Below are 22488 nucleotides of genomic sequence, written 5' to 3' on the forward strand. Positions count from 1 at the left end.
TGCGGGGTTAAGCGTGCACAGGTAGGAACCGAGTTTATTGTGTATACCAGCTGTCAGGTGACATATTGGTTGCCATGCTGGCACAGACCTTGCCTTTACGTCTGACTGATGAGGGAGGCGGGATTGTCGCGTGTTATTAAGCTAGATTTGTTTTGAATGGATGGTAAGGAACTTTGCGTTGGAGTTCTGCCATGTCCAGACATAGCCAGCTGTATACTGAGCTCTGTATACAATTATAACACAACCAGCTGTATACTGAGCTCTGTATACAATTATAACACAACCAGCTGTATACTGAGCTCTGTATACAATTATAACACAACCAGCTGTATACTGAGGACCTGTCATCCACCTGCTCAGCAGGGATTAGCAGAGAAATCTTCACTGAGCAAGCGGATTCCACTTAGCAGAGGCACCCGTGTGCAAGGGGCCTAGTAGGGTGGCATGAGTTACTGGATCGCCTATCATCCCCACCTTGCTGTACTGTGAGCTGCTGCCCATCACACCATCAAGCCTTGTACACAAGGGCCAAATGCCGGGTGACATTGGTCGGTTGGGTTCAATAAAAACTGGCTGCCATTCGGCCCGTGTGTATGGCAGCCGGTCAGACAGAAGCCAGCCATTCGGCATGCTGAAAAAATAAATAAAAAAAAACTGGCTCCTAACTTTTCTAGCTGGCTCCTAGATTTCAAGCAAATTTGTCAAGCCCTGTTTTAGATTGTCATGGTGTAGTAATCTCAACATGTTGCGCCTTAAGGCTTCCTCAGGAGATATACAGTAACACACCTACTGAAACTATACAGAATGGACAACAATTCAATGAAGTTGTAAATACAGGAACATGACAAAGCTCAGAGTCATTGTACTGTGCATCTACCTGTTGGTTGTCCGGGACCTTCCGGATCAGAACCTCTGTGATCTTCCTGGGGGAATCACTGTCATAATCAACTTCACGCTCCCGTAATACTGTGATATCAGCACCGACCCTACAGAGAGAGGTGACATCAATATCAGGATGCAGATTGTGATAGACCAGATATAATACAGCCCAACATGAGACAGGAAAAGTAGAGAGAAACCGCAATAAAGAACTGACAGTGGACCTAACTCTTAGGTGGCGTACACACGACCGAACAGGTCCGCTGAAACTGGTCTGCTGACCAGTTTCAGCGGACATGTTCGGTCGTCTGTACGTCCGACCGGACAATTTTCCGGCGGATCGGACAGGTTTCCAGCGGACAAATGTTTCTTAGCATGCTAAGAAACATGTCCGCTGGAAGCCTGTCCGTCGGACCTGTTCGGTCGTCTGTACAGACTCACCGGACAGGTCCGATCGGCCGCCATCCCTCGCATGCGTCGAAGTGATTCGACGCATGCGTGGAAGCATTGAACTTCCAGGGCCGCGCACGTCGCGGCCACGTCACCGCGTATCGTGTACGCGTGGATTTCTGTCTGATGGTGTGTACAACCATCAGACAGAAATCTCCGGGCGGACAGTCCGTCCGTGTGTACGAGGCCTTAAGGCCGGGTTCACACGTATGGTGCGAATGTCTTTTCAGTTTTCACTGCAGATTTCTAAAAGCAGCTGCGATTTAAATGCGGTTCAGATGCAAATTTTTGGCGCCAGCTGCCACATTAGCATTAGCAGGTTGTTAAGGAGCGGACCGGGAAGTCGGCCGCCACATCCTTAACAACGGGTGAAAGGGGCATGGGTTCAAATTTATACCAGGCCCTTATCTGAGCATGCAGGAAAGGTGCAGCGGGTGTCGCGATTGATGATTGAGCAACACTGGTGGACATTGTTTTTTTAAATGAGACTCCCTTATATTCCTACTCGTCACCAAAGTGCCAAAAAAATAAAACAGGAGTTTTTTATTCTTTTTGACACTTTGGTGAGGAGGAGTTGTACAATGTTCCCCATACTCATTCACATATTGGGGGGGGGGCGCAGGCCCTGGGGGACCCCTTGTTAAAAGGGAGCTTCCAGGTTCCGATTGGGAAGAGGGCACTTGATCGCCCCCCCCCCTTTCCTGGCCTTCCAAGCTGCGTGCTCGGATAAGGGTCTGGTAAAAATTTGGCATACCAGACTCAAAAGGGGGGGCTTGTTTTTTTATTTTGGCTTGGGGTTCCCCTTAAAATCCAAAAGAGCCTGGTATGGATGAAGGGGGCGACGAGGACACAAATTTGATCTGAAAGAAAAAAAAAAAAAAAACGTTTTTTTTTACGGATCAAATTTGTGTTCAAAACGGATGACGTGCTATTCAGACGCGTTCACATAAAATTTGCATCCGAATCGCACTGCAGGGCTCAGGGAACGGAAAGGACTTGACCCCCCATTTGCGCAACCGCTGCACCACATATAAGTGAACCAGCTCCATAGAGAAGGCTGCAGGGTCACATGTCACAAGAATAAGATGCGGTTCAAAACACATCCACTTCGCATTTATATGTGAACGAGCCTAAAACACTCAGCAGTATAGAACCTGCTCATTAGTCTCTAGCGAAATCCAGACTCTATCCAGAATCCACTCACAGAATCCCTCCTCCACATTCTACTTCAGGACTTCTTGTGTCACTTCCTTTCTCTAGAACTCTTTTCCACATTCGCCGTCCCTCCAAATCTTACGTGGATTCATCGTTACAAAATTCACACATATCAATATGACAGCATTACAATGCCACTTTATTAGAGTTGAAATGTTCTCCTTCCTTGCCATGAAAAACAACTGCTTCTCCTGAACTCCCTCAGGACTGGAAGCCTACACTCAAGATGATCTCCGTCCACCCGAAGCATTGTATTTCACCTCATTAGACACAAGACTGTCTATAATTTCCACTGGGACAGAACAAAGAGAAACATCGAGGCACAAGGGCTACGGGCATAGGAAAGCAGAACCGGCATATACAATGAGCAAATACAGCTTCCCTCGCTAACTACACACTATACATGTATTCTAACCGATATGATTATTTACATTTGTATCGATTTTCTTTTTACCTATCTATACAAAAGTTTGAAAAAAATAAAGATATAGGGCCAGATCCACGTAGATCGGCGCTTCTCTCCGCCGGGCGCAGCGTATCTAAGATACACTACGCCGCCGTAACTTTTTTTTTTTTTCAAATCCACAAAGAATGTGCGCCGTAAGTTACGGCGGCGTAATGGCGCGCCATTCAAATATCTGTGATGGGGGCGTGTTTTATGTAAATACGTCGTGACCCAACGTAAATGACGTTTTTTTTAAACTGCGCATGCGCCGTCCGTGGGGGTATCCCAGTGCGCATGCTCGAAATTAAACCAGAACAAGCCAATGCTTACGACGAGTGACGTCATTCTACGCAAATCCCTAGTCGTGAACGACTTACGCAAACGACGTAAAAAAATCAAAATGCGAGGCGGGAACAACGGCCATACTTAACATTGAGTATGCCTCATAATAGCAGCTTTAACTATACGCCAGAAAAAGCCGAACGCAAACGACGTAAAAAAATGTGCCGGCCAGGCGTACATTCGTGGATAGCCGTAACTAGCTAATGTGCATACTCGACGCGCAATTCGACGGAAACGCCACCTAGCGGCCGGCGGAAAAAATGCACCTAAGATCCGACGGCGTACTAAGACGTACGCCTGTCGGATCGACCCGAGATGCAGTCGTATCTTGTTTTGTAGATACAAAACAAAGATACGACGCGGGAATTTTAAAATTACGCCGGCGTATCAATAGATAAGCCGGCGTAATGCTTTTGTGGATCTGCCCCATATAGTACTGTGCAAAAGTTTTAGGCAGCTGTGAATAAAATGCTGTAAGTGAAGAATACTTTCAGAAATAGAAAAGGGTTAAAAAGGAGCTCACTTGGCTGTACGTCTCCAATGTATCACACGAGTGCAGTTCTTTTTGCACTCCTGTGACCCAGTTTTCAGCAAAAAGCAAGCGGAATCCCACTGTTGGCTGAGGTCACAGAGCCGGTCCAGGCTCGGGCAAGGTCGCGACCATATGTTCGGAACCCGCCCAGAACCCTGAACCAGATCAGAAAACTGCTGAGAGCCTGAGCCGGCTGCTCCCGCCAGAGCCCAGCACTCCAGTGAGCGAGGGGGGGTGCAGAGCAGAGAACTGCTGACTGATAGCTCAGGGTGCACCGAGAATGGAGCGATCGGCAGGGTTTGATTGTTCAGTTCTCAATGTTAGAGTCGGCGGGGGACAGATGCCGTATCAGACCAATGCTGCACCCAGCTAGGTAAGTATGATTAAAAAAAAAAAAGAAAAGAAAAAACCACACACAACTAAACCCATACTTCAATTTTACTAGTTTTATCAAATAACAAAATTAGTGGTGCAACGAAATTTTGGCTGCCGAAAATGACAAAAACAGCCAATACGGAAAGGGGGCGTGGTCCGCCCGGGATGCTGCCCATTGCGGGAGTGTCCCTCTGGCGCGCCAAGTCCTCCACTCCCTCTCCTCGATCTGTGTGCGTCACAGAGCTCAATTGTCTGGGCTGTAGTAACAATATCCTGCCTCCTCTGATAGACGGCACACTGATCCAATGGTGCGACATTGAATCAGAGTGACGTGTCACAGGAGGCGGGACATTGTTACTACACCCCAGGCAATTCAAATCTGCTCTGTGACACATGGAGATCACTGCTGACCCGGGCACAAGCAGGCTGCACAGTCAGGCTGTAAATGATGGGCACTGGTGAGCCACAGTCAGGCTGCAAATGATGGGCACTGGTGAAGTTGCTGGGCACAAGCAGGCTGCACATGCATGCTGCATATGCTGGGCACTGGTGAGGCACAGGCATGCTGCAAATGATGGGCACTGGTGAAGTTGCTGGGCACAAGCATGCTGCACATGCTGGGCACTGGTGAGGCACAGGCATGCTGCGCACTGGTGAGGCACAGGCATGCTGCGCACTGGTGAGGCACAGGCATGCTGCAAATGATGGGCACTGGTGAAGCTGCTGGGCACTGGTAGGCTTCATTTGATGGGCACTGGCAGGCTGCATTTGATGGACACTGGTGCGGCTGCATTGATCTCCTGTGGTATGTCTGTAGTCTCTGACCATCTCCTGCCTCTGATCATCTCCTGCACCATGTGTGCAGTCTCTGATCATCTCCTGCACCATGTCTTCAGTCTCTGATCATCTCCTGCACCATGTCTGCAGTCTCTGATCATCTCCTGCACCATGTCTTCAGTCTCTGATCATCTCCTGCACCATGTCTTCAGTCTCTGATCATCTCCTGCACCATGTCTTCAGTCTCTGATCATCTCCTGCACCATGTCTGCAGTCTCTGATCATCTCCTGCACCATGTCTGCAGTCTCTGATCATCTCCTGCACCATGTCTGCAGTCTCTGATCATCTCCTGCACCATGTCTTCAGTCTCTGATCATCTCCTGCACCATGTCTGCAGTCTCTGATCATCTCCTGCACCATGTCTTCAGTCTCTGATCATCTCCTGCACCATGTCTGCAGTCTCTGATCATCTCCTGCACCATGTCTGCAGTCTCTGATCATCTCCTGCACCATGTCTTCAGTCTCTGATCATCTCCTGCACCATGTCTGCAGTCTCTGATCATCTCCTGTACCATGTCTGCAGTCTCTGACCATCTCCTGCATCATATCTGCTAGAGGTGCACTGCATGGAAATTTTGCTAATACTATTAGCAATGTGTTATATAAAAATGTATATATTTTATTTATAATATATAAATTCATTTTATTTAAAATATATAAAGTGTAATCTTTATTTTCGGTTTCGTCACCAAAATTTCCATTCGGTGCACCCCTAAAAAAAGTGGAAACTAAATGAACAGAAGAGAAATACAAATCAAAGTCTTCAAAACTTTCATCATCAGTTCTTCTAGGTAGACTTGCACACAGTTGTTGAAGGAAGTCGGCAGGTAGGTTGTTCTTTGTACATCTTGGAGAACTAAGCACAGATCTCCTGTGGTTGTCGGCTGCCTCTAATCCTTCTGTCTCTTCATGTAATCCCAGACAGACTCATGGTGCGATCAGGGCTCCGTGGGGGGCAAAACATCACTTCCAGCACTCCTTGTTCTTCTTTACACTGAAGATAGTTCTTAATGACATTGGGCTGTATGTTTGGGGTGGTTGTCCTGCTGCAGAATAGATTTGAGGCTGATCACATGCCTCCCTAATGGTATGATGGATAAGTACCTGCCTGTATTTTTCAGCGTTGAGGACACTATTGATCCTGACAAAATCTCTACCTCCATTTGTAAAAATGCAGCCCCAAGCTTGCAAGGAACCTCCACCGTGCTTCACAGTTGGCTGCAGACACTCATTATTGTAACGCTCTCCAGTCCTTCCCCCAACAAACTGCCTCCTGCTACAGCCAAATATTTCACATTTTGGACTCATCAGTCCAGAGCACCTGCTGCCATTTTTCTGCACCCCAGTTCCTGCGTTTTCCTGCATAGTTGAGTAGAAATATTTGCCAGCACACCATAGAACGATGTTAATAGCGTCCAAACGGATGTTTTATTGCATGATCACAACACAAAGAGAGTGCAACGTTTCAGAGCCGCGCAGGGCCCCTTCGTCAGGCATGTGATAAGTGCAACGTTTCGGAATCACGTGGGGCCCCTTCGTCACCACATGCCTGACGAAGGGGCCCTGCGCGGCTCCGAAACGTTGCACTCTCTTTGTGTTGTGATCATGCAATAAAACATCCGTTTGGACGCTATTTACGTTGTTCTAATGGTTTGCTGGCAAATATTTTTACTGTAACGTGTACCAGTATCCAGCTGGTTGTTGCTACAAGCACCCGAACCCAAGAGCAGATCCAGGAAAGTGTGCGATGGGAATATGAAGTATTCCTGCATAGTTGAGTCGCTTAGACTTGTTTCCACATCCGCAATTCTTCCATGAAGACCACTTGTGACTACTTTACTCCGGACAGTAGATGGGTGTACCTGGGCCCCACTGCTTTCTCGTTCTGTGCTGATGGCACTACTGGACATTTTCCGATGTTAAAGGGAATTAAGCATGATGTGCCTTTTATCTGCTGTATTAAAGTGTTTATTACCCCAAAATTTCGTATCCCCCATATGTGGCCGCTGTACCATGCACCTGTATGAAAAAGTATCCTGTTCTCTTTGCATTGCTTCCTTTGTGCAAAATCTCTGGTGTTTATGCCAGTTCCCTTGTTTTCCTATTAAAAATGACCACACTAAGCAAGAAAGAACAGCGTGGTCAGTTGTCTAGCTATGCTGAGAACTCAGCCTGCTCTCCTCCAATGATCAGACTTGTCCTGACACACACCCCCATGCACAAACATTGACTGGGAAGCTCAGTGTGCTGCTGCTGCTTCTTCTTCTTCTTCTTCTCCTCCACCCAGCTCTTATGCAACTGAAAACAAAGGGAATGTGAAAAAGGGATAAATAGGGAGAGACCTTGCTCATGAAGTACTTGTGTCTTGTTGCTGTGCTCAGTCTTGCCATGGTGTATGACCTGCGACACAAAACTGTCTTTCACAACCTCACCTTAGTAGCAGAGTTTGGCTGTTCCTCACCCAATTATAAGTCTCCTACACAGCTGTTTCAGTTAAATGACTGTTTCAACCTACATATGGAATTGATGATCATTATCACCTGCTTGGTATAACTAGTTAGTCATACACTTGACTCTAATCCTACAAAATCCCTGACTTTGTGCAAGTGTACAAAGTGTGCAAAAGTAAGAACTGATGCTGGTTTGAAGCCAAAGGGCAGTCACACACAATATTAAAGCGGAAATTCACCCGAAATTTTTTTTTTAACATTAGATTCATGCTCATTTTGTCAAGGGCAAATCGGCTAGTTTTTTTAAAATCGAAGCAGTACTTACCGTTTTAGAGAGCGATCTTCTTCGCCGCTTCCGGGTATGGTCTTCGGGACTGGGCGTTCCTATTTGATTGACAGTCTTCCTGAAAGGCTTCCGACGGTCGCACACATCGCGTCACGAGTAGCCGAAAGAAGCCGAACGTCGGTGCGGCTCTATACGGCGCCTGCGCAACGACGTTCAGCTACTTTCGGAAAATCGTGACGCGATAGATGCGACCGTCGGAAGCCTGTCAATCAAATAGGAACGCCCAGTCCCGCAGCCCATACCCGGAAGCGGCGGAGAAGATCGCTCTCTAAAACGGTAAGTACGGCTTTGTTTTTAAAAAAACTAGCCGATTCCCCTAGACAAGATGAGCCTCAATCTAATGTTAAAAATTTACATTTACGGGTGAACCTCCACTTTAATTTGATTTCGATTTCTCTTTAGTTCGCTCACTATGAATTTCGGAAGTTGATAAAAAAAAAAAAAAAAAAAAAAATATTATATATAATTTTTAAAAGCATTCTTACTTTACAGCATTTCTTCACACCTGCCTAAAACCTTTGTGCAATACTGTAGTTCCCTTTTTAACCACTTACTGACCAGCCGCCGTCATGAAACACACGCATCCCTGTTCTGAGAGGAGATGCAGAGCGCGAGTTCCTACTAGCTGGGAACCGCGATCTGTCATTTCCTATAGTGAGTCCCCTCCCCCCACAGTTAGAAAACAAACTAGGGAACACAGTTAACCCCTTCCCAAGCCTGTGACATTTATACAGTAATCAGTGCATTTTTATAACACTGACCGCTGCATAAATGCCAATGGTCCCAAAAATGTGTCAAAAGTGTCCGATGTGTCCGCCGTAATGTCGCAGTCCTGATGATTAAAAAAAAAAAAAAACACACACGCAGATCGCCGCCATTACTAGTAAAAAAAAAAATAACATAAATCTATCCCATATTTTGTAGACAATATAACTTTTGCGCAAACCAACCAATATACGCTTATTGTGATTTTTATTACAAAAATCTGTAGAAGAATACATAATCAGCCTAAACTGAGAAAAAAAAAATTTAATTGGGGATATTATAGCAAAAAGTCCAAAATATAGGCCCGGATTCACAGAGAGCGGCGCACATTTATGCCGCCGTAGTGTATCTACTGTACGCTACGCAGCGCAGAGAGGCAAGCACTGAATTCACAAAGCCAGTGCTGCCAAATCTGCGCTGGGTTTCCTAGGCGTAAGCCGGCGTTGGTGGAAGTGGGTGTGAGCCATGCAAATGAGGCGTGACCCCATGCAAATGATGGGCCGAGCGCCAGACAGATACGTATAATGAACGGCGCATGCGCCGTCCCGTGGACGCATGCTCAGAATCACGTCAGAACTACTCCCTAAGATACGCCCAATCACTGCCTACGGCGTGAACGTAAACCTACGCCCAGCCCTATTCACGTACTACGTAAACTAAGTAAAATACGTCGGCTTGTGTTCCCTGGTGCAGCCCTTTGCATGAATGCTGCTGAGTTGCACCTCCTTTATGGGGCATAACGGACGTTTACGCCGGACGTATGACTTTACGCGCACTGCGTCGGGCGCACGTACGTTTGTGAATCGGCGTATCTCCCTCATTTGCATATGTGAATAGAAAATCGATGGGAGCACCAAATGAGCCCAGCGTAAATATGCGCCCACTCTACGTCGGCGTAGGCAAGTTACGTCGGTCGGATGAAGCCTGTTTTTAGGCGTATCTTAGTTTGTGTGTCCGGCGCATATTTGCACTTACGCGGCGTATCTGGAGATACGTCGGCGCAAGTGCTTTGTGAATCCGGCCCATTGTGTTTTTTTCCCCAAATTGTCCCCCTTTTTTGTTTATAGCGCAAAAAATTCAAACCGCAGAGATGATCAAATACCACCAAAATAAATCTCTGTGGGAAAAAAAAAAAAAGGACGTAAATTTTGTTTGGGTACAGCGTTGCACGACCGCACAATTGTCAGTTAAAGCGACACAGTGCTGTATTGCAAAAAAAATGGCCTGGTCATTGAGCAGCCAAATCTTCCGGGGCTGGCGTGAGTTGCACCCAAAAGTAGAAATTCCGTTTATTCGCCTGCTCCCCGTCCAGTGCCACATTTGGTACCTTTCGGGGGTTTTTATTTTTTACAGCATCCCTTTCCCACTTCTGGAGATGGCACCGTGGCGAAGCTTGCCCCCCGTCCTCCTTCCTCTGCCGCCGAGCCAATTAGAAAACGCAGCACAGGAGTGAACCGGATGTGAAGTTGAAAGACTTCACTGCCGGGTTCCCTTACCAGCTATAGCAGTGACTGCACCCGACCCGAAGATAGGCTTGGGTGCCGACATTGCGGGCTCCCGGGACAGGTAAGTGTCCTATTATTAAAAGTCAGCAGCTACAAATACGACAGCTTCTGACTTTTAATATTAAGACACTTCCCTGTCCATGGAGCCCACGATGTCGGCACCCCAGCCGATCTTCGGATTGGCTGTTGGGTGCAGCTGCTGCTATAGCCGGCGGGGGTGGGGTGGGGTGGGCGGACCTCCGCTTTAAACACATCTCCTGATTCGCAGCACCTCTCTCTCTAACCTTCTGGGTTCTGTTGCTCTTCCATTACTACAAATACTGCTGTAAATCCCCCTTCACTTTCCATGGCTATCCCATGTATAGATTGTAAGCTCCTCTGGGCAGGTCTCCTATTCCTAGCATTGGCACAATGATTACTGCTGAGGTTTAATCTGCCTAAATTTTGCCTTCTCTGCATTGCGCTTGGCAAAACTGACAGTTGTCTGCATGGGCCCTTGTACTGTTATAGCCATAGGCCCTTGTACTGTTATAGCTCCTGTATATCCTTACACTATACAGTGCTGCAAAACTTTAACCCTTTCATGCCTACGCCTATGTATGACATTTGGTGTTTACAAGTTAAAATCCATATTTTTGGCTAGAAAATTACTTAGAACCCCCAAATATTATATATATTTTTTAGCAGAGAATTTAGAGAATAAAATGGCGATTTTTGCAATATTTTATGTCACACAGTATTTGCGCGGCGGTGTTTTAAACACAACTTTTTGGGAAAAATTAACTTTCATGAATTTTAAAAAAATGAAAAAGTAAAATTAGCCCATTTTTTTTGCATAATGTGAAAGATGATGTTACGCCGAGTAAATAGATACCAAGCATGTCACGCTTTATAATTACACGCACTCGTGGAATTGCGACAAACTACGGTACCTAAAAATCTCCATAGGCGACACTTTAAACTTTTTTTACGGTTACCAGGTTAGAGTTACAGAGTAGGTCTAGTGCTAGAATTATTGCTCTCGCTCCGACGATCGCGGCGATACCTCACATGTGTGATTTGAACACCGTTTTCATATGCGGGCGCGACTTCCGTATGCGTTTTCTTTGCTGCGCAAGCTCGCGGGGAGGGGGGCGATTTAAAAAAAAATTTTTTTTGTTTTCTTATTTTTTTTTTTTTTATAATATTAAATTGTGTTTTTTTTTTTTTTTACATTTTGATCACTTTTATTGCTGTCACAAGGAATGTAAACATCCCTTGTGACAGCAATAGGTGGTGACAGGTACTCTTTATGGAGGGATCGGGGGTCTAAAAGACCCCCGAGCCCTCCTTTGCACTTCAAAGTATTCAGATCGCCGAAAACGGCGATTCTGAATACTGTGTACTTTTTTAAATCCGGCGCCATTGACAGCCGAGAAACCCGGAAGTGACGTCATGACGCCGCTTCCGTGGTTTCAATGCGGAGACTGAATCAAAGCCGTTTACGGCTTAGTGTCAGTCTCCGCCTGGACACAGAAGGCGCCGGATGGAGGATCGGGACTCCCAGTGGGACGGGAGGCCCGGTCAGAGCGGCGAGAGGCGGCGGGAGGGGGGGGATGTCCCCTCCCGCTCCTCCGGCATAACAACCGAGCGGCTTTTAGCCGCATCGGTTGTTATGTTTGGATAGCCGATCGCCGGCTCTAAACAACAGTACCGGGATGATGCCTGCGGCTGCAGGCATCATCCCGGTATAACCCCCGAAAGCCAAGGACGCATATATGCGTTGCGTCGGCGTGAAAGGGATAAAGATCAGGAATAATGATAGTATAGAATATACAAAGGTCAGCAGAGAGGTCAGTACTTTTCGGCCATGCGGTGCAAGGTGAGAAGCGAGGCCTTCATTTCCTCCTCCGACAGTCCCACCAGCAGCCCGGTGTCCTCGACGCCAATCTGGTACACCGCCTCCCCGCGTCCCTCCTGCAGTCGCCATTTCATCTGGGTCACCAGGTGCTCAAAACGATACTGAGATGGGTTGACCAGCTTTAGCTAGATGATAAGAAGAAAGAAAGTCACATGATATGGGCAGCCTGGGCACAGTGGAAGGTCCAGAGGAGACATACAGTGACTGGGATCATGAAAGAGGAGTCACATGATACGGGTAGCCTAGGCACAGAAGAAGGTCCAGGAGGTGACAGACAGTGAGGAGTCACATGATACGGGTAGCCTAGGCCTGGGGGAAAGTCCAGAAGTGATAGATAGCTGAGTTGGTCAGGCAGGAGTCACATGATACGGGTAGCCTGTGCATACAAGATGATCCAGAGGTGGGACAGTGAAGGGGTCAGGAAGAAGGAGTCACATGATACAGCCTAGGCACAGAGAAGACAGAGATTGGGGGGTTAGGAAGCAGTCACATGATACAGGTAGAGCCTAGGCAAGGAGGAAGGTCCAGAGGTGACATAGATGGAATGGGGGGGTAGGAAGCAGTCACGTGATATGGGCAACCTAGGCACAGAGGAAGATTCAGAGATGACAGGGATGGGGGTTTAGGAAGGGGTCGGCACAATGATACGGGTAGCCTGTGCATAAAAGTGATCCAGAGGTGAGACAGTGAGGGGGACAGGAAGAAGCAGTCACATGATACAGGTAGCCTAGGCACAGAGGAAGGTCGAAAGGAGACAGGAATGGGACGGGAGGGGTGTTAGGAAGCAGTCACACGATACAGGTAGCGCCTAGGCAGGGAGGAAGGTCCAGAGGTGACAGGGATGGGGTGGGGGGGGTTAGCAAGCAGTCACATGATACAGGTAGAGCCTAGGCACAGAGGAAGGTCCAGAGGTGACAGGCATGGGAAGGGTTAGGAAGCAGTCACATGATACAGGTGGAGCCTAGGCACAAAGGAAGGTCCAGAGGTAACAGTGATGGGGGGGTTAGGAAGCAGTCACATGATACAGGTAGCATGTGCATAGAAAATGATCCAGGAGGTGAGACAGTGAGGGGGTCAGGAAGAAGCAGTCACATGATATGGGTAGCCTAGGCACAGAAGAAGGTTAACAGGTTACAGACAATGACAGGGATCAAGAAAGAGGAGTCATGTGGGTAAAGGTAGCCTAGGCACGCCAGTTCAGCGGTGGCAGACAGTGAGTGGGGTCTGGGAGGAGGGGGTATAGATACTCACCTTATATTCGATGTTCCCTTCCTCCGCCTAGAAAAGAAAAAAGGTAAAACTCAGTCAGATCCCTCAGTTCCCTTCTTCAATGGCGTCCCTAGGGCCCTGGCCCCCCCCCCCCCCAAATATATATTTTATGCATTTTTTGTATTTTGCTCGGGCCGCCGCTGGAGTAACACAGTCTCTCCTGAGAGGGAGAGCGTCCCCAGTCAGCTCCTGCGGGGGATTCCTCCCCCCTCCCTCTGCTCACTGACACTGCATAATGCGAGTGCTCACACAACCACAGCCGCCCGATCTGCTCCTTTCCCTGCATCCTCATTGGCACGGAGAAGAGTAAGTTGCAGAAAGGACTCCACGAACACTGTGGGGGGGCGAGCCTTCATCTCGGTTACTGAAAAAACAGACTGATTTCTCCCGTCCTTAAAGTGTAAGTAAACCCACCTATCATTTTCAGGCAAGGAAGCTGCCATCTTGGCCTATGTTTAATCTTCAACTGCCATGATGCTGCACATGTGATCAGTTATGACACCAGCCATTGGATGGTTTGACAGTTTGGTTGAGAGCACAACCAATGTGACAGTTAGCAATCCCGGCATGCCGGAAATGTAACTGCTTTTTGAAACTGGTAAATCGATAGGTTTACTTCCGCTTTAAGACAGGAGAACCAGCCTGTAAATTCAGAGAGTGGTGACTGCAAGCTGAGGCTACTGTGAGTGTCTATGACACTCTTTCACAGCCCATCGAGTCCAGCCAGCCACCCCCCTCCCTCACTCACTCACTCTCCTCACATACGAGCAGGGAGGAATACAGCTCCTCCCACACTATCCCGGCGTGCTGTATCTGAATAGAGGGGATGTGTGGGCGGGAAATATGAAAATCAGCAGCATTCCTCGCTGTGTGTGAATGATGCATGAGATTCTAGCCTGGACCGTGGGTAAGTGTGCGCACTGCAGACTGCATTATCTCCATCCCTTCTCTCCCCCATCTGTCTCCCTCCCACTCTCCTGTTCTTTCAAGACATTCACAATTTACTTTCACATTTCCCGGTCCGCAGCTGCACAGATCAGGAAAAGTCTCACTGGCTGTGATTACCACTGTGAAGTGTCGGCTTCCTGGCGGGATCGAGCATGTGGGATTTTAAACACACCTGAGCCCATCTCTATTGGTTGTAGACAGTTGAGCTCCCTGCAGGTTGCTTAGCAGCAGTGGACCCTTCTCTGACATGCTGATCGGGATGCAATCCAGGTGATGCTCCCAGTCAAATCCTAGTCATAAATATCAGTGATTTTATTGATCAAAGCCCACATGGCTGCTGAACATACGGTTGATAGATATATATATATATATATATATATATATAGTTGTACTCTTGATGCTAATAAATACTGGGCCGGATTCAGAAAAGAGATACGCCGTTGTATCTCTGAGTGCGGGCCATCGTATCTATGTGCCTGATTTATAGAATCAGGTTACGCATAGATATCCCTAAGATCCGACAGGTGTAAGTGACTTACACCGTCGGATCTTAGGCTGCAATTCCAGGCCGGCCGCTAGGTGGCGCTTCCGTATTATTACGCGAGGAATATGCAAATGCGTATTTTCGCCGATTCAGAAACGAACGACCGCCCGGCGCTTTTTTTTACGTCGTTTGCGTTCAGCTTTTTTCGGCGGAAAGTTACCCCTGCTATAGGAGGGGTAAGTGCGGCGTATCCTATGTTAAGTATGGCCGTCGTTCTCGAGCCGAGTTTTGAATTTTTTACGTTGTTTGCGTAAGTCGTTAGCGAATACGGCCGGACGTAATTTACGTTAAAGTCAAAACCAATGACGTCCTTGCAACATCATTTGGAGCAATGCACGCTGGAAAAATTTGCAGACGGCACATGCGCTGTTCGATCGGGGAGGCGCCTAATTTACACGTTACACGCCCCCTAGCCGCGGAATTTTAATTCCGCCGGGGGATTTACGATACGCCGCCGCAACTTTAGAGGCAAGTGCTTTCTGAATAAAGCACTTGCCTCAAAAACTTGCGGTGGCGTAACGTAAATCAGATCTAAAGATCCGCTGACCTATCTGAATCTGGCCCACTGTGTTTATTAGATCTGACTGGGAGCATCACATCCCGATCAGCATGTCAACAGAGAAGGTTATACAGCATTACTACTGCTAGGTAACCAGCTGGGGGCTCGGCTCTCTATAACCAATAGTGCCAGCCTTCCCCTGCATGCACCCATAATGTCACCAGCACTAGGTCTTAAGACTGCCGCGGCTGCCAAGGAGACAGATGCCAGACCAGCGCTGTCAATAACAGGACAGCTGGGGAACCCCACAGTGGCAAAGCACCAGGGCTCTGTGGCAAGACAACCTTTGCAACCCTGATAGTTCTCCCACTGCTTTGGACCCTTATATTTTCTTGGTGCGCTGGTGGCATTTATCTGTTGTTTCCTGCCACCCTGGGGGGCCCCAGTATAGTAGGAGGGGAGCTCACTGCAGAACATGTGAAAGGGCCCGTTGTAGGATCGTAGTAAAGGGCCCCAGGATATATATATATATATATATATATATATATATATAAAAAAAATTGCATTTTATAGTTGGCCCCCCATGTGCCCCGCCTAAATATGAAAGCTGGAGACGCCACTGCCCTTTATACAACATCCAGCAACACAACGGTTAATCTCACACAGGCTTCCTCACAACAAGTGACAGGTCACATCTCAGGGAGTTCCTGTGTGGTAATTTAACAAGCCTGAAAAACAGTCATTAACAATTATCATTCTTGTTATTGGTTAGTCATGTAGGGGTTAATCCTGGACACCATGAGCAGGCAGAGTCAACAATGTCAGTGTGACCAACAATGGCCCAGGAAGGGGTTGACAGACGGGACCCTGGGCTCCAGATGTGGGTGTGTCCGGAAGGGGTTAATAAGAGGGACCCCCTGGGCTCCAGATGTGGGTGTGTGCGGAAGGGGTTAATAAGAGGGACCCCCTGGGCTCCAGATGTGGGTGTGTGCGGAAGGGGTTAATAGGAGGGACCATGGGCTCCAGATGTGGGTGTGTCCGGAAGGGGTTAATGGGAGAATTTTGTGCCTGGGCTCCAGATGTGGGTGTGTCAGGAGGGACCCTGGGCTCCAGATGTGGGTGTGTCAGGAAGGGGTTAATAGGAGAATTCTGTCCCTGGGCTCCAGATGTGGGTGTGTCAGGAAGGGGTTAATGGGAGAATTTTGTCCCTGGGCTCCAGATGTGGGTGTGTCAGGAGGGACCCTGGGCTCCAGATGTGGGTGTGTCAGGAAGGGGTTAATAGGAGAATTCTGTCCCTGGGCTCCAGATGTGGGCGTGTCAGGAAGGGGTTAATGGGAGAATTTTGTCCCTGGGCTCCAGATGTGGGTGTGTCAGGAGGGACCCTGGGCTCCAGATGTGGGTGTGTCAGGAAGGGGTTAATAGGAGAATTATGTCCCTGGGCTCCAGATGTGGGTGTGTCCAGAGGGGGTTAATAGGAGAATTTTGTCCCTGGGCTCCAGATGTGGGTGTGTCCGGAAGGGGTTAACGGGAGGGACCCTGGGCTCCAGATGTGGGTGTGTCCGGAAGGGGTTAACGGGAGGGACCCTGGGCTCCAGATGTGGGTGTGTCCGGAAGGGGTTAACGGGAGAGACCCTGGGCTCCAGATGTGGGTGTGTCCGGAAGGGGTTAACGGGAGGGACCCTGGGCTCCAGATGTAGGTGTGTCAACAAAAACTACAGAAGGGGCAAATACTGAGTTAAAGGGGACACCAATGAAAGGTGGTCAAGGAGGGGTTAATTACGAAGACATCAGGGAGGGGTTAATGCTGGGGATAGTAGTGGTGGGGCAGACATTGAAGGGTTAAAAGCGGAGTTGGGATATCAGTGTCAGGCAGAGGAGGGAGGGGGGAGGGGACACGTCATCAGGTTCCGTGTTTGACACTTAACTCTCTCACTGCCGACTCCATCCTGTGTAAGGACAGCGAGAGGAGAGTGTCAGCTCCTCCGCCCACTGATATGGCACAACACTACCCAAGCAAGTCGGTGTTTACACACAGCGGTCTATAAATAGCACCCAAACAGCCCTGGTCCCATCTATAAATATTCTGCACAGCAGACAAGTATAGACACGTCCTCCTCCTCCTCCTCCTCCTCCTCGTCCTGGTCCTCTGTGTACACAACCATCAGCTGATTTCTGACACCTATCTGTGTGAAAACAACACAAACACTGATCACAGCGCCAACACTACAACTGTCACTACTCACTGACCACAGTGCCAACTGTCACTACTCACTGATCACAGCGCCAATCCCATTACTACTCACAGCGCCGACCCCGTCACTACTCACTGATCACAGCGCCAACCCCGTCACTACTCACTGATCACAGTGCCAATCCCATCACTACTCACTGATCACAGTGCCAATCCCGTCACTACTCACAGCGCCAACCCCGTCAATACTCACTGATCACAGCGCCGACCCCGTCACTACTCACTGATCACAGCGCCAACCCCGTCACTACTTACTGATCACAGCGCCAACCCCGTCACTACTCACTGATCATAGCACCAACCCCATCACTGATCACAGCGCCAACACTACAACTGTCACTACTCACTGATCACAGCGCCAACTGTCACTACTCACTGATCACAGCGCCAACCCGTCACTACTCACTGATCACAGCGCCAACCCGTCACTACTCACTGATCACAGCGCCAACCCCGTCACTACTCACAGTGCCAGCTGTCACTACTCACAGCGCCAACCCCGTCACTACTCACAGCACCAACCCCGTCACTGATCACAGCGCCAACCCCGTCACTGATCACATCGCCAACCCCGTCACTGATCACAGCGCCAACCCCGTCACTGATCACAGCGCCAACCCCGTCACTGATCACAGCGCCAACCCCGTCACTGATCACAGCGCCAACCCCGTCACTGATCACAGCGCCAACCCCGTCACTGATCACAGCGCCAACCCCGTCACTGATCACAGCGCCAACCCCGTCACTGATCACAGCGCCAACCCCGTCACTGATCACAGCGCCAACCCCGTCACTACTCACAGTGCCAGCTGTCACTACTCACTGATCACAGCGCCAATCCCGTCACTGATCACAGCGCCAACCCCGTCACTACTCACTGATCACAGCGCCAACCCCTTCACTACTCACTGATCCCAGCGCCTACCACGTCACTACTCACAACGCCAACCCCATCACTACTCACTGATCACAGCGCCAACCCCGTCACTACTCACTGATCACAGCGCCAACCCCGTCACTACTCACTGATCACAGCGCCAACCCCGTCACTGATCACAGCGCCAACCCCGTCACTGATCACAGCGCCAACACTACAACTGTCACTACTCAATAATCACAGTACCAACCGTCACTACTCACAGTGCCAATCGTCACTGCTCACTGATCACAGCGCCAACCGTCACTACTCATTGGGGGGTATTATTGCCTCAGAGGACAGGTATTGGGGGTATTATTACATCAGAGGACAGGTATCGGGGGTATTGGTATCTCAGGGAGCAGGTATTTGGGGTATTAGTACCTCAGGGGGCAGGTATTTGGGGTATTAGTACCTCAGGGGGCAGGTATTTGGGGTATTAGTACCTCAGGGGGCAGGTATTTGGGGTATTAGTACCTCAGGGGGCAGGTATTGGGGGTATTAGTACCTCAGGGGGCAGGTATTGGGGGTATTAGTACCTCAGGGGGCAGGTATTGGGGGTATTAGTACCTCAGGGGGCAGGTATTGGGGGGTATTAGTACCTCAGGGGGCAGGTATTGGGGGTATTAGTACCTCAGAGGACAGGTATTGGGGGTTTTATGACCTCAGAGGACAGGTATTGGGGGTATTAGTACCTTGGGGGACATGTATTGGGGGGTATTAGTACCTCAGAGAACAGGTATTGGGGGTATTAGTACCTTAGGGGGCAGGTATTGGGGGTGATATTACCTCAGGGGGCAGGTATTGGGGGTGATATTACCTCAGGGGGCAGGTATTGGGGGTGATATTACCTCAGGGGGCAGGTATTGGGGGTCTTAGTACCTCAGGGGTCAGGTATTGGGGGGTATTATTACCTCAGGGGTCAGGTATTGGGGGTATTATTACCTCAGGGGACAGGTATTGGGGGTATTAGTACCTCAGGGGACAGGTATTGGGGGGTATTAGTACCTCAGAGAACAGGTATTGGGGGTGGCATTACCTCAGGGGGCAGGTATTGGGGGTATTAGTACCTCAGAGAACAGGTATTGGGGGTGGTATTACCTCAGGGGGCAGGTATTGGGGGTATTAGTACCTCAGGGGACAGGTATTGGGGGTATTAGTACCTCAGGGGGCAGCTATTGGGGGTGGTATTACCTCAGGGGGCAGGTAGGGGGGGTATTAGTACCTCAGGGGGCAGGTATTGGGGGTATTAGTACCTCAGGGGGCAGGTATTGGGGGTATTAGTACCTCAGGGGGCAGGTATTGGGGGGTATTAGTACCTCAGAGGACAGGTATTGGGGGTATTAGTACCTCAGGGGACAGGTATTGGGGGTATTAGTACCTCAGGGGGCAGGTATTGGGGGTATTAGTACCTCAGGGGGCAGGTATTGGGGGTATTAGTACCTCAGAAGACAGGTATTGGGGGTATTGGTACCTCAGAAGACAGGTATTGGGGGTATTAGTACCTCAGAGGACAGGTATTGGGGGTATTAGTACCTCAGAGGACAGGTATTGGGGGTGGTATTACCTCAGAGGACAGGTATTGGGGGTATTAGTACCTCAGAGGACAGGTATTGGGGGTATTAGTACCTCAGGGGACAGGTATTGGGGGTATTAGTACCTCAGAGGACAGGTATTGGGGGTATTAGTACCTCAGAGGACAGGTATTGGGGGTATTAGTACCTCAGGGGACAGGTATTGGGGGTATTAGTACCTCAGAGGACAGGTATTGGGGGTATTAGTACCTCAGAGGACAGGTATTGGGGGTATTAGTACCTCAGGGGGCAGGTATTGGGGGTATTAGTACCTCAGGGGGCAGGTATTGGGGTTTTTAGTACCTCAGGGGGCAGGTATTGGGGGTATTAGTACCTCAGGGGGCAGGTATTGGGGTTTTTAGTACCTCAGGGGGCAGGTATTGGGGGTATTAGTACCTCAGAGGACAGGTATTGGGGGGTATTAGTACCTCAGGGGGCAGGTATTGGGGGTATTAGTACCTCAGGGGGCAGGTATTGGGGGTATTAGTACCTCAGAGGACAGGTATTGGGGGTTTTATGACCTCAGAGGACAGGTATTGGGGGTATTAGTACCTTGGGGGACATGTATTGGGGGGTATTAGTACCTCAGAGAACAGGTATTGGGGGTATTAGTACCTTAGGGGGCAGGTATTGGGGGTGATATTACCTCAGGGGGCAGGTATTGGGGGTGATATTACCTCAGGGGGCAGGTATTGGGGGTGATATTACCTCAGGGGGCAGGTATTGGGGGTCTTAGTACCTCAGGGGTCAGGTATTGGGGGGTATTATTACCTCAGGGGTCAGGTATTGGGGGTATTAGTACCTCAGAGGACAGGTATTGGGGGTATTATTACCTCAGGGGTCAGGTATTGGGGGTATTAGTACCTCGGGGGCAGGTATTGGGGGTATTAGTACCTCAGAGGACAGGTATTGGGGGGTATTAGTACCTCAGAGAACAGGTATTGGGGGGATTAGTACCTCAGAGAACAGGTATTGGGGGGATTAGTACCTCAGGGGGCAGGTATTGGGGGTATTAGTACCTCAGAAGACAGGTATTGGGGGTATTAGTACCTCAGAGGACAGGTATTGGGGGGATTAGTACCTCAGGGGGCAGGTATTGGGGGTATTAGTACCTCAGAGGACAGGTATTGGGGGGATTAGTACCTCAGGGGACAGGTATTGGGGGTATTAGTACCTCAGAGGACAGGTATTGGGGGGATTAGTACCTCAGGGGGCAGGTATTGGGGGGATTAGTACCTCAGAAGACAGGTATTGGGGGTATTAGTACCTCAGAAGACAGGTATTGGGGGTATTAGTACCTCAGAGGACAGGTATTGGGGGTATTAGTACCTCAGAGGACAGGTATTGGGGGTGGTATTACCTCAGAGGACAGGTATTGGGGGTATTAGTACCTCAGAGGACAGGTATTGGGGGTATTAGTACCTCAGGGGACAGGTATTGGGGGTATTAGTACCTCAGAGGACAGGTATTGGGGGTATTAGTACCTCAGAGGACAGGTATTGGGGGTATTAGTACCTCAGGGGACAGGTATTGGGGGTATTAGTACCTCAGAGGACAGGTATTGGGGGTATTAGTACCTCAGAGGACAGGTATTGGGGGTATTAGTACCTCAGGGGGCAGGTATTGGGGTTTTTAGTACCTCAGGGGGCAGGTATTGGGGGTATTAGTACCTCAGGGGGCAGGTATTGGGGTTTTTAGTACCTCAGGGGGCAGGTATTGGGGGTATTAGTACCTCAGAGGACAGGTATTGGGGGGTATTAGTACCTCAGAGGACAGGTATTGGGGGTATTAGTACCTCAGGGGGCAGGTATTGGGGGTATTAGTACCTCAGGGGGCAGGTATTGGGGTTTTTAGTACCTCAGGGGGCAGGTATTGGGGGTATTAGTACCTCAGAGGACAGGTATTGGGGGTGGTATTACCTCAGGGGGCAGGTAGGGGGGGTTGTTGTGGTTCTTGCTACCCCCGGATCCTCCCCCCCGGTTCCTGCCCTTGGTGGGTTTCTTGCTCCGGGCTCCGCTCTTCCCTCTTCCCCCGCCGCCCCCTCCGAACAACTCCAGCAGCCGCGGCTCCATCCTCTCTTCTGTCTCCCGCTACCCTCCAGCCGGGGACACAGAGCAGGCCCGGACACAACCACCGCCAATCACCGCTCTCTGATCACATCAAGGTCCCGCCCATAGACCAATCACAGGTTTTCGCGCTCAGCACCCCGCCCACCAACAACACACCGTTGGCTTGTTTGGATTTTCCGACAACCACGCCCACCAGAATACTTGCTCCGCCCAGCCGGTCGGTTTTTCCACACATACCGTCATGCAACCACGCCCACCTAGGGGACGCGGAGCCACGCCTACGATGTGTTGCATCAGGCGCGCGGGGCATGATGGGAAGAAATTGGAAGTGTGCAGCGCAAAATACTGTCCCCCTAGTAAGACTTTTTTCCTCATA

At 49.4% G+C, this 22488-nt stretch overlaps 1 protein-coding gene across 2 annotated transcripts in view; it reads right to left on the bottom strand.

Annotated features, from left to right (window-relative positions):
- GTPBP2 (GTP binding protein 2) overlaps nt 1-22186 on the bottom strand; it is a 48246-nt gene extending 26060 nt beyond the window's left edge. The window contains exons 1-4 of one of the 2 annotated variants that reach the window (XM_040351757.1): nt 21963-22186; nt 13294-13320; nt 11983-12167; nt 878-986 (exon numbers count right to left, since the gene is read on the bottom strand). In XM_040351757.1, coding sequence (XP_040207691.1) covers nt 878-986; nt 11983-12167; nt 13294-13320; nt 21963-22115 — 474 coding nt within the window. In that variant the 5' untranslated portion in view covers nt 22116-22186. Of the gene's footprint in view, nt 1-877; nt 987-11982; nt 12168-13293; nt 13321-19663; nt 19681-21962 lie in introns of those variants that run through there. The other variant, XM_040351758.1, reaches the window with a different exon arrangement.
- Between the last annotated feature and the right edge of the window lie 302 nt (nt 22187-22488).

Source organism: Rana temporaria, chromosome 4 (assembly GCF_905171775.1).
Source record: "Rana temporaria chromosome 4, aRanTem1.1, whole genome shotgun sequence".
Taxonomy (NCBI): Eukaryota; Metazoa; Chordata; class Amphibia; order Anura; family Ranidae; genus Rana; species Rana temporaria.